Here is a 13,226-nt window from a genome sequence, read left to right on the forward strand (position 1 = left end):
TCTTCATTCTCCATATCAGAGTCGTCTTTAAGAGAGTCGAACTTATTTCCCCCATTGTATAATAGATCATAATTAGAAAACACATATTGACCTAACTCTCAGAAAAAAAGTAAGAGTATATCTGTTGATCTGGTATCATAAATATTTGTACAGTACAAATATACAACAATATACTGTTTAAAATAAAGTTTACCCAAAAATTAAAAATCTCTCATCATTTACCCATCCTCCACTTGTTCCAAACCTGTTTGGAGTTCTTGAAAAGAAAAAGAAAAAACGTACTGAAGAATATTGACATCCACAGTATTTTTGTTCCTACTATAGATGCTATTGGCTGCTTTTTTTCAACATTCTTCAGAATATCTTGTTTTTTTTTTGGTTCAACAGAAGTAAGAAATATAAATTTGTGTGAGGAAATGTTCATTTTTAGGTGAACGATTCCTTAAATAGACTAAAGAGAAGCCAGAATATTTAATTGACAGTAGAAAGATATTTGATTCATCATCTAGTTGTCACTTAACACGTTCTTTTAGTGTTTATTTTGCAGCAACATTTGACAGACGCAGTGTCTTCACGCTGAAACCTTATACATATAAATCATCCATATAAATAGCTTTTGAGGTCAACCGTCCTCCACATAATCATCGCAGTAGTTTAACTTTGATTGAAAAGCATGGGAATATGGGAAAACGGATGCCCACAACGTAACCCTAGGGAACCGAACCACATCGTTTTCCTTTAACGGCGAATCCAAACCAACGTTTGCCCTTATTTAGATGCATTGCTGCTCATTAATTCCCAGGCAAATTGCTTTAGTTCATGCGATTCTGCCTGCCATGTTCTGAGCAAATTACGGTTTCGCTCTTTGATGAGCACAAGACAGACGTACCTCACGTTACCCCTAACAAGATCTTTGGACAAATCAAAGAACCGAAGGATGCAAACAGCCTCTTCTTGACCTCTGTGTGTTTGTCTGTTTAGGAGCCAGAGCGGGGCCTGCTCACTCCTAAACAGGGTTATTCAGATCAATAAACCCCACTAACTTAAACTGCTAATGATGTCTGCTGGACAGGAGGTAGAGAAGAGAAATATACGTCCAGGGTGAATATATCTTTTGGAAAGAAGATAATTTAGAAGTTTACCTAACAACAGCCTTTTAGATTTATGACATCATTATTATATTGTAAATAAAATCAAATACAATATATACTTGATGCAGCATAATAGCTTTCTTGTTATTTGCATAATTGTGTTGTTGTTGTTTTGTTGAAATACAAAATAATTCTATATAAATGTAAAAAATAAATCATTGTAAACTATGTATTTAATAGTAGGCTATTTGAGATGTTAATTCACGATAGTTCACTTTCTTGTTATTGTACAAAGGTTATTTTTGTTTTGAAAATAATTCTCCAAATTTTTGGCCATGTTACTTCTGCTTTTACTGCTACATTTATTATAAATACATTTAATATTACACATTATTATGTTATTTTGGATGTTTAGCTAAATAGTTAACTGGCTATTAAAATAATTCTCGTAACGGGACAAAAGTATCATAAATGCAACATAGTTGAAATATTTTTTTAACATATTCATAACTAAACTAAATGCTAAAATAATCCAAACGAGTGACACAAAAAAATCATAAACTTAACAGGCTCTATTTTAACGATCTAGGCGCAAAGTCTAAAGCACATGGCGCAAAAACATTAAGGGCCTGTCTGAATCCACTTTTGCTATTTTGGGGATGGAAAAATATGTTCTACGCCGCGGCGTGAGGTCTAACAGGGTTCTGGTTAGTCTCTTAATGAGTTATGTGTGTGTTTTGAATATAAAGTGCATTAAACCAATCAGAGTCTCATCTTCCATTCCCTTTAAGAGTCAGTTGTGTCAGGCTATGGTGCATTCGCTATTTACATGGCGGACTTTGTAAGTGGAAAAACTGAACGCTTTCGCAATCTATATTAGTTCCTCAAAATAGCAACGTGCCAACTATGCACTATTAACACTATGAACTATTGACACCTGCTTTATAGACCGGCATACTCATGAGTCCACAAAGCGGAGCAAATGGATTTAGAAAATAGCAACAAATCGCACCAAACTTCGCACCTCGCACCTCCTTGCGCCGGGTGTATGATAGGGCCCTAAATCTTATTTAGCATATACCAGAAGTCGCTATAATAGCTATAATATCCAATATATAAAATATCTTATATATTTATATACTTAAATGGATAGTTCACTCCCATGAAATTAAAATTCTGTCATCGTTTACTCAACCTTGACATGTTGACTTGTTGAAAGAAGATATTTTGAAGAAGGCTGGAAACCTGTAATCATTGATTTCCATAGTATTTGTTTTTTCCTGCTATGGAAATCAATGGTTACTGTTGTTTATTTTTTGCATTTTTTTATATTTTTGAAATATTTTTTTACTTTTGACTTATTTTAGTCTTCAAAGAATAAAGAAAATCATTAAGGTTTGGAACCTCTTGAGGAAGAGTAAATAGTGAGTACATTTAAAAAACTTTGAACTATCCCTTTAAATGTTGGTCTGTTTTTCATACAAAAGATATAATCCTTGCTTTATTTACAACTAAACAAATAATTTATTTGCAGTGAGCAACTTGAACATGCTTCAAAACATAACTTTTTATGTTCCCCAGAAAAAAAAAATTCACTATGTTTAACTGCGTAAGTGTAAATAATTAACGTTTCATTTTTGGGTGAACATTCCCTCCAAGTCGGCTTTGGATCCCGAAACAAAACACCACCACCCAAATCCTCCAACATGCAAACTCATTTTCCTGATCCCGTATGCTTATTCTCCAGTCTGGTACAAAAACAGCAGCGCAGATCACTTCTAATAAACATGGAGCATGGCATGACATTCAGGCTAGATTTTATCAGAGACGGCTGGAGCAGATTTGATAGCGTTAGCCTCAAAGAAAAGAACAGCCTTGCCATCCTAGTGTGAGACCAAGATAATCTTCATCTAATCTGCCTTTGTGAACTAAGAGGATTTGACAGCCTTGAGGCAATGAGAACTAAACCCTTACCGTACCAAAAAAAGAAAACCCTGAGTTTATTATTACACAACATGAAACTGGATTATGGCATGATGGTTCTGCCAAAAGTGGAGTCACGTAAATGTGTTTTTGTGTCCCGCAGAACACCCTGAATGCTTATCCCTGTGGCTCGGACCACACCCCGAGTCCGATGGCGAGCCGCGAGCCGGTGGAGGCTGAAGCTGTATTGGACAGCCCATCCGCTCGGCTCACTGCTGTCGCTGTCAGTGTAAAGGAGGGGCACACCATTGTCTTCCTGGGAGACTCCAAAGGCTATTTGCATAAGGTATCAGACAGGAAAATGAGTCGTTTGAATGGCCATTTCTGTTTATTTATGATTTACAGCAGTGGTTGAACTAGTTTGACTATGGGACCCGCATTTGTCTGTGGTCATTATGCTGTGACCTACTTTATTATTTTTTTTTTAGAAAATTGACTTCATTAAAAAAAAAAACTATATAAATGCACCTGTCAGTTTTAAAATTTTTGCGGGTCTTTGAGTTATTTCTCTCAGAAATAAAGGTACAAAAGCTGTCTCTGTGATGGTACCAGAGGTGTGAACCTACACTGGTCTCACGGTTTGGTTCGGTTACGATTATCATGCCATCGATTCGGTTCAATTCAATATCTCGGTGGATCACGGTGCGTTGACGATGCTTTCCATACAGTTTTATATTTTCTTCACAGCACAGCAATTCTTGTATTAAAATGTATACATATATACAATTTTGTCCTTTAATACAAACAGACAGATATATAAACTGTACCTTTAAACTACATGAGCATTTATAGAAAATAATATAAACAAATATAAATATCCCGCTCGCTTTCTGATCCTTGTCCACCAAGTTCTTTCTTACACCTCTTTGACTGGTCTCACGCTCAACAAAAAGGGCTGAGATTGGCTCTTGCGTGCTGCGCTCTTCACAAATGAGTGACACTGATAAGCGGCAGCGACGATCACAGCTGATCCATGATAGACACGGTGGAGAAAACTCTGCAGGTACGCAGGTACGTGTCTGTATCCAGAAGAATCGCTGTAAAACAGCTGAAAGGAGAGGGAAAGTCACGCCAGCAGGTCAAATGGGCCACAGTGAGAGAGATAAATGACGTTAGTACATAATAACCGGTTATGATTATTACTGAACCGATATCGAATTATCGAATTATGATACCTACATGGACCGTTTTAGTTACAAAAATGTAATTTTTAAAAAGGTACCATCCCAGTGACAGCTTTTGTACCTTTATTTTTGAGGCCGAAAACTAAAAAACTCCATATTTTGGACATGTTTAGACCCTTCGAGTACAAAATTGCACCTTTTGTAAAGGTAATGCTCCAGTGACAGCTTTAGCACATTTATTTTTGACAGACTTTATCTGTTTGTGTATTTTGATTTACATATTTTGTCAGTTTTCTCAAATTTTTCCCCATTATCATCATCATTAAACTGTACTACAGAAGCACTTGCAAACGTAAAATCTAGTTTTATTTTTATGTTCTGAAACCTTTTATATTTAAATGAAAAGAATTAATGAGGGAAAAAAAGAAATAAGGGAAAGTTCATCATTCATTCATTCATCAGAGGTTACCAAAGCGCAATGAACCACCAACTATTCCAGCTGCCACCCAGTACTGGGAAACCCCCATACACACACACGCATTCACACACACTCATACACCACGGCCAATTTAGTTTATTGAATTCACAGCGCATGTTTTTGGACTGCGGGGGAAACCAGAGCACCCGGAGAAATCCCACGCCAAAACGGGGAAAACATGCAAACTCCACACAGAAATGGCAACTGGCCTAGCTAGGATGCGAACCAGCGACCTTCTTGCTGTGAGGTGACAGTGCTAACCACTGAGCCACTGTGGAGCCTAGGGAAAGTTTTACTCTTTTAAAATAACTGAAAGGTCCATCTTCTTTATGTGATATAAAACAGGTTGCCAAATAAGATGAAACATATCCGTACAACCTCTTACAGTATATTGCATATTTTCTAAGGTCAAGTGGTGTAAAAGGTCCATAAGCCATTGCTTAAAAGTTGGAAAGGATTTTTTTCATGTCTGACCATTATTAACTTTCTAGCTAGAAGCAAAGCAAAGACAAACACATTTTTCTTACTTGTATTAAAACATAAGGAGGTATGGTGTGATGCCAGATATTTCAGTGCATCTCTAATAGAAATAAATGGAAACCATGAACCTGATATCTTAATGCAAATCATTCACCCACATTTATTGGTAGCCTGCTTTTTGATAATTTCCTCATTTTGACAGCATAAACTGCATGCTCATAGTTTCTTTTTGCATAGTTTTGCATAGTTTGTTTTTCTGAGATGAAGAACTTATTATTTCCTAAGAACAAATAAAATAAAAAACATTAGAAGAATGACACTGAACTGGTACAGCATGTTTTTCATAATTGCTCTTTACTTGAACCGGATCTAACACTAGCTTTCATTGCATAAAGTATGTTTCCAATCATAACGGCTCACTCAAAATGATGTTACGATTCACCAATTGTGAACCGCTGATTTATATTATGCATTTCAAACCGCTAGGGAAACACCAGTCCACTTAATATGGTAATATTATCCATCTACTTAAGCAGGAAAGATATTTTGCCTGCTGGGCGAATGTGTCATAACCGTGATAATGCTGAAACAGCAGCCCTAAAGTCCGCAAAGCACCGGCCACGCTGTATAAAACACTGCATTTGCATGGACTGAGATTCATTAGAGACCACCAGAGTCTTATTTTTGACAGTGCTTGTAAACTCCAAGAGCTTGTGAGCTGGAATTTAAACACAGACTGAGTTACATCTGGGCCTGTATATTTGCATGCCACAGTGGGCAAAGGTTAAAGCGTAGAGTTTGGTTAATTCATGTCCTAAGCCTCTCTATGATAGACAGCCTCTGTTCTCTGCCATTCTGACACATTTTTGGCAAGCTGGTGTGATTGTTCGCATGCTTGTGTGATATTTTTTTGCAGTAGAAAGCAACAACAATAAGCATTCTCAGTAGGCGTCATGATTATTTGCATAAGCATGACCTTAAATTAACCTCATCATGCACCAAGTGAGAGTAAAAATCAGTGTTGGCGAGTATGTGAAACAGTTTTACACACTAATGTGGCTGATAGTAACTTTTTATTAATTCTACCAATGGCTGAGTGAGAACACAACACTGTATGGCTTAGTGCAATTATCAAATCACAAAGATTGTCTTATATTTATGATAATATGGAAATTGCTGTTGATTCTTTAACACGAGCAGCTCATGTTAACAGTTTTTTCAGTGTCTTAGTGCTGTTAGTTTCAAATAATGCATTGCATCTGAAAATCCAACTTTCAAACATCCTGCAAAGAGTTAGAAAATTTCAAAAATAAACCAAAAAGACCAAAAATAAAAGCACTTGTAAAACTGGAAGTGAAAAAATCTATTATAGCACCCCTTTTATGCACTATAAAAGTTCGTATTATGGTTAAATAGGCTAATATTTATGCAAGGTAAAACAATATCAGTCCTATCATATGTATTTATTTTTACCTAATTATCCCAGTTGACTCCCATATGATTTGATCAGAGATAAAATTTTTCCAACACGTTCCTTTGTGTGACACTATTCTGCGGTGATTAGTCTGATGAACAAATATGTTGTGATTGCAGGGTGTCAGCTGGGTCTTAAAAAGTCTTAAAATTTGTCTTAAATTTCAAAAACTACATTTTAGACCTTAAAAAGTCTTAAATTCACTGAAATATTGTGTTAAATTATTTTAAACAGGTCTTTATTTTGCTTTGTCCAAGTAAAGCTACTCAATCGGGCCAACATTTATCCAATCACCAACAAAACATCTCAATAAATCCTTATTTTTTATTCATTCATTTTCCTTTGGCTTAGTCCCTTATTTATCAGGGTTCGCCAAAGCGGAATGAACCGCCTTAAGTTTTTTTTATTGCACACTTATTTTTTATGGCACACTTTGGGTCCAATAGTACGAATTGAGCATCGTGTCAATGGCACAGCCTACCTGAGTGTTGTTGCTGACCAAGTCCATCTCTTTATAACCATCTTCTGATGGCTACTTCCAGCAGGATAACGCACCATGTCATAAAGCGTGAATCATCTCTGACTGGTTTCTTGAACATGACAATAAGTTCACTGTGCTTAAATGGCCTCCACAGTCACCAGATCTCAATCCAGTAGAGCACCTTTGGGATGTGGTGGAACGAGAGATTTGTATCATGGATGTGCAGCTGACAAATCTGCAGCCACTGCGTGATGCTATCATGTCAATATGAAACTCAGGAATATTTCCAGTACCTTGTTGAATCTATGCCACTAAGGATTAAGACAGTTCTGAAGGCAAAAATCCAACCCGGTACTAGTAAGTACTATAAGTACCTAATAAAGTGGCCGGCGAGTGTATATAAAGTATTTATCCAAAAAGCCAGAAATGTGATTGTTGTTTTCCATTTATAGTTATGTGATATATCATAATAGGATATAACATTTATCTTTATTTATTTATTTGTTTTTCTATAAAGTTATCCATGCTAGATATAATGAGTATCTACAGTGTTGATTAAACTGACACAGGTCTCATTTTTCAGCTAAAAACTGTTTAAAACAAGACAATTCCAGTTAAATAGCTTCTTTTTCCAGAAGTTTAGCTGTCCCTAATTGAAAACTCACATACACATTTGTATTGTCTCTCTCAAACACACCTCCAACGATCCTGTGTACTCGTCCATGCATCCATACACACACAGCTCTTCACTCTTGCATAATAGAATAACAGTGCAGTGCATGAGTCGTCCAGCAGCAGTTAGTCAATGCTAATCCAGTTAAAACACAAACCTGAATGGCTGCAGCTCTTGGTGTAAGGTGTCTGAGACTCTTAAGCTGGATACCTGCTCTCCTGATGGGATTCTCACTCCTCTAATCAGGTTTTTCTGCAATCGACCCCAGTCGTGATACAATTCAAGAGGCATTAGGCTCCTCTCTCAGATCCTCCAGCACCCGTTTCCTTTAATGAGACTCAGAAGTTTAAGCGCTAAACCTTTTCAGCAGACACTTTCAGCACTTTTAGTTAGACCTGGCCACATCCAGTGTTATGTTGCAACTGATGTAGTTTCATAAGCCTAAATATGCTATTAAACCTCGAGGAAGTTCTTAGGAGCCGTTGTCAGGTTACTTATTGAAACTCCTCTTTTTTTTTAGGTGTTCTTGGGTAACTCGGGAGAGGTAAAGAACTACTCCAGCCTTCTCATCCAGTCTGGTTTGGCCATCAGCAGTGATTTACTACTGGATTCCAATCACAGACACATCTACATCATGACCAGCCATTCTGTGAGTGCAGAAATCATCACATCACTTCACTGCAGGAGGAAAAAGGATTAAGTGTCTTGTTTGTTAGGCTTGTACATGTGGAAATAAGTCTTATATGCATTGACCTTATATGCATCATGTTATCATAACGATATAATGTGACATTAAGCTCGTAACTGTACAGTGCATTTACACCATGTCCATATTCTTCATGTAAACACATGAAAACAACATCAACATTATAGCAGACACTGTAAGAAGCTCATTGACAGCCACTGGACTTTTCTGACAGGGTATTCCAGTGTCATCGAGTGATAGATGTGAACGTATGTTGTGGTACTACTACACAAAAGTTATTATTATTGATTATAGATAGTGAAATTCATTCATTCATTTTCTTTTTGGCTCAGTCCCTTTATTAATCAGGGGTCGCCACAGTGGAATGAACTGCCAACTTACCCAGCATATGTCTTTATTCACCCATACACACACTTTCACACACACACTCTATGACCAATTTAGCTTTATTTAATTCACCTATAGCGCGTGTCTTTGGACTTTGGGGGAAACCTTAGCACCCAGAGGAAACCCACGCGAACATGGAGAGAACATGCAAACTCCACACAGAAATGCCAACTGACCCAGCCTTCTTGCTGTGAGGCGACTGTGCTAACCATTGCCATTGTGATGCCCGCATAAACTGTTATATATGCTATCATTTTTATCATTTTACAGCCTTATTCCAAAATTCTACACACAATACCCCATAATGACAATGTGAAAAAAATTTATTAAAAATGAAAAACACCGAAAAATCACATGTACATAAGTATTCACAGATTTGCTCAATACTTTGTTGATGCACCTTTAGCCTCAAGTCTTTTTGAATATGATGCCACAAGCTTGGCACACCTGTCATTGGGAATTTTTGCCTATTCCTCTTTGCAGTACCTCACAAACTCTATCAGGTTGAATGGTTGAGATGTTCAATAGGATTTAGCTCTGGGCTCTGGCTGGGCCACTCAAGGACATTCATCGAGTTGTTGTGAAGCCACTCCATTGACATTTTGGCAGTGTGCTTTGGGTCAGTGTTCTGCTGGAAGATGAACCGTCGCCCCAGTCTGAGGTCAAGAGCACTCTGAAGCAGGTTTTCATTCAGGATGTCTCTGTACATTGCTGCCCTCATTGCAATCCCTCTATCCTGATTAGTCTTCCAGTTCCTGCTGCTGAAAAACATCCCCACAGCATGATACTGCCACCACCATGCTTCACTGTAGGGATGTATTAACCTGGTGATGAGTGATGCCTGGTTTTCTCCAAACGCAACGCCTGGTATTCACTCCAAAGAGTTCAATTTTAGTCTCATCAGACCAGAGAATTTTGTTTCTGATGGTCTGAGAGTCCTTCAGATGCCTTTAGGCAAATTCCAAGCGGGGAGTAGCTTCCGTCTGGCCACTCTACCAGACAGGCCTGATTAGTGGATTGCTGCATAGATGGCTGTCCTTCTGTAAGGTTCTCCTCTCTCAACAGAAGAAAGCTGGAGCTCAGACAGAGTGACCATTGGGTTATTGATCACCTCCCTGACTAAGGCCCTTCTCTCCCGATCACTCAGCTTGATGGCCGGCCAGCTCTAGGAATAGTCCTGGTGGTTCTAAACATCTTCCACTTACGGTTGATGGAGGCCACTGTGCTCATTGGAACTTTCAGAGCAGCAGAAATTTTTCTGTAATCTTCCCCAGTCTTGTGCCTCGAGACGATCCTGGATGGACATTAAAGAGGTCCAAAGGAGACAATTCCTTTGTCTTCATGCTTGGTTTGTGCTTTGACATGCACTGTCAACCCTGGGACTTAGACAGGTGTATGCCTTTTCAAATTAATCAATTGAATTCAATCAACTGAATTTGCCACAGGTGAACTCCAATTAAGCTGCTGTAACATCTCATGAAATGATCAGTGGAAACAGAATGTTCCAGAGTTCAATTTAGAGCTTCACGGCAAAGGCTGTGAATACTTCTGTACATGTGATTTTTGGGTTTTTTATTTTTAATAAATTTACAATTAAAAAAAATCTTTTTTCACATTGTCAATATGGGGTGTTGTGTGAAGAATTTTGAGGAAATAAATTAATTTAATCCGTTTTGGAATAAGGCTGTAACATAAAAAATGTGGAAAAAGTGAAGCGCTATGAATACTTTCCAGATGCCCTATATATTATTCCTTATACATGAAATTATTTCAAATTATTAAAATGTCAATAAAAGTCACTTTGTTAAACTGTAAAGTTGAATTTTCATTATAAAAGTTAACAGAGCAGAGGTCTACATTCCATAATGCAATTCACAAACTAAAAAGTGTTAATTAACAGATATTTTTACAGAGTTCAGTGGTATTAGGCCAGCTTAACTTTTTAAATAAATATATATTAGAATTACACTGCAAAATTTGTCAGTTTTCCACTCACAATCAGAATAATTGAGTGTTTTGTCCTGCTGTGTGGTGTGTGTTAAGGTGGAGAAGAGGCCTGTGGCGGAGTGTGACACACACACAGACTGCTCCTCCTGTCTTTCGGTGAAAGACCCGTACTGCGGCTGGTGTGTGCTGGATGGCCGGTGAGTCTCTGCACTGTAGTGTTGAGTGTATTTTTGGACTGAGTTTTCTGACTGTGTGTCTGTTCACTCCCTTAGCTGTGGGATGCGTTCAGACTGTCGGCTGGGCTCAGTTGAAGGTCATTGGCTGTGGAGTTTTGATGAGCAGCAGCAGTGCTTGAGTGTCCAGTCTCTGAGTCAATATAACGCCAGCCTTGGAGAACAGAAACGGGTAGAAGATCGTCCAAAATTATACAAATCCTGACGCATGTCCATTGATTAGAAATCCTAGAAAATGTCATTATCTTACCTTGTAGTTGAAATCAGCTAGATTCTGTTCATCAAGGGTGTATTTACAGTAATATAGTGAAATATTGTGAAAAGTGACACTTTGAAGGGGTGTTCATAAGACTGTCATAAACAACATACCTTGTCATAAATCTGTCATAAACATGATTGTCATGAAGCCATTATAACTGTCATGAAAACATATCTAAACACGTTTTTAGTGGAACAAACCGTATTTGTCATTAGAATGCCTCATTAAACGTGTCATTTGTCCATTAATTTTAAACAGCTTCATTAATACTTAATGACATTTGAATGACAAATTTAGCTTGTATCACTGTAGTTGAGGTCAAAACAATAGTAATGACGTTATAAAATTCATGACATTTATAATGGGGTCATGACAATCATGTTTATGACAGATTTATGTGATTGACATGACAATCATGTTTATGACAATCATGTATATGTTATGACGAAGACAAAAAACAGGTTGTGATGTATTTGTTTATGTCATTTTGTCATAACAATGTCAGCTCAGCATTTAAAATGACAATACTGAGCGAATGAAACTTAATGACTTAAAGGTTTAATGAATCTTATGAACACCCCTTCAAGTGAGGTGTTACCGTAAGCACTTGATATGATGACTTGAATTTGATTTGAAATTATTGATGTTTTAAAAATATGTATATTTATTTTTTACATGAGCCAGAAATATTTTTACTAGTATATAAAGTAATATAGTAAATATAACTGCATGTGTATTTTGTTTCTGATTCATCAATTATTGATCAAACAAAAATACTTAGCTGTAAATCTATTCCCAATGACTATAATGAGAACAACCATCATTAATAATTTATCTCCAATAATAATTTAGCATTAAGTGAGCGTCACCTCAGCATTATTGTAATGATTTCTGAGAGATCATGTGACACTGAAGACTGGAGCAATGTTGTGGAAAATTTTGCTTTGAACTTTATGTACATTATTAATACATTAAACTAGAAAACAATTATTTTAAATTGTTTATTTAAAGCAAGACTAAAGAGAAGTTATTATAGAGTAAACAGAAGTTAAATCCATAAAATATAAAACAGCACTGTTTAAACTACAAATCTTAAAATAGAAATCATAAATATAAATGTATTTATTGTTAACTTGTATTCCTCTTAATGAAAATGATGGCATCATTTACTTTCTCATGTTGTGGGAACTGAAAGTGTTTGGTTATCGATATTCTTCTAAACTTTATCTTGTGTTTAGGTGAAAAGAAATCATAAATCAGCATTAAATTATGTTTGAATATGATTTTAACACTTTTAAAGTCTTACAGACTAAAAGAAATCAAATAAATTGTGAAAAAACACAATTTTTCCGTTTTTTTTTTTTTTGTTACTGACAATTTTTTGTCAGTAAGATGTTTAAATATGTGTTAGAGTTGGGCGATATCGGCCAATTTGGGATTATATGATATCTAATGTGAAACATCGCGAAGGATGATGGCATCATCATCGTAGGCGAATCATAGATTAATAAAGATTAGTTACACGCAATTACCACCTGTCAATCACTTTTTCCGCGGGACTCTGCCTATTCATGCCAGAGTGATCTGTGTCATTATAATGGCGTCGACAAACTTGGTTGGTAAAAAAAAGTGCTCAACCAACAGGAACCAACCAACAGTATCAGAGGTTTTCTCTAAAATAACTACGTACCAGCATGAACGCGAAAGATTGAAGCAGTGTACTGACGCTGTGACACATTACCTGATAGATTCAAAAGACCAAAGAGTCATTAGATAGAGACAAGATTAATTAAATATCACGTTTAACAACTATAGTGAGACGCAATCCAGCGGTACATCCTTGATAAACTGTCTGACGTGCTGTCACTGACTGCCTGGAGCTCAGACGAGCGCATGCCAGTGTGTGTGTG

At 36.9% G+C, this 13,226-nt stretch overlaps 1 protein-coding gene across 5 annotated transcripts in view; it reads left to right on the plus strand.

Annotated features, from left to right (window-relative positions):
- The window catches only part of plxnb1a (plexin b1a), a 159,736-nt gene that overhangs the window by 82,881 nt on the left and 63,629 nt on the right, over positions 1–13,226 (plus strand). For all 5 annotated transcript variants that reach the window (XM_056448692.1, XM_056448694.1, XM_056448696.1 and 2 more), the window contains exons 4-7: positions 3,178–3,360; positions 8,305–8,433; positions 10,921–11,021; positions 11,097–11,229. In XM_056448692.1, coding sequence (XP_056304667.1) covers positions 3,178–3,360; positions 8,305–8,433; positions 10,921–11,021; positions 11,097–11,229 — 546 coding nt within the window. The remainder of the gene's footprint in view (positions 1–3,177; positions 3,361–8,304; positions 8,434–10,920; positions 11,022–11,096; positions 11,230–13,226) is intronic.

Source organism: Danio aesculapii, chromosome 23 (assembly GCF_903798145.1).
Source record: "Danio aesculapii chromosome 23, fDanAes4.1, whole genome shotgun sequence".
Classification (NCBI taxonomy): domain Eukaryota; kingdom Metazoa; phylum Chordata; class Actinopteri; order Cypriniformes; family Danionidae; genus Danio; species Danio aesculapii.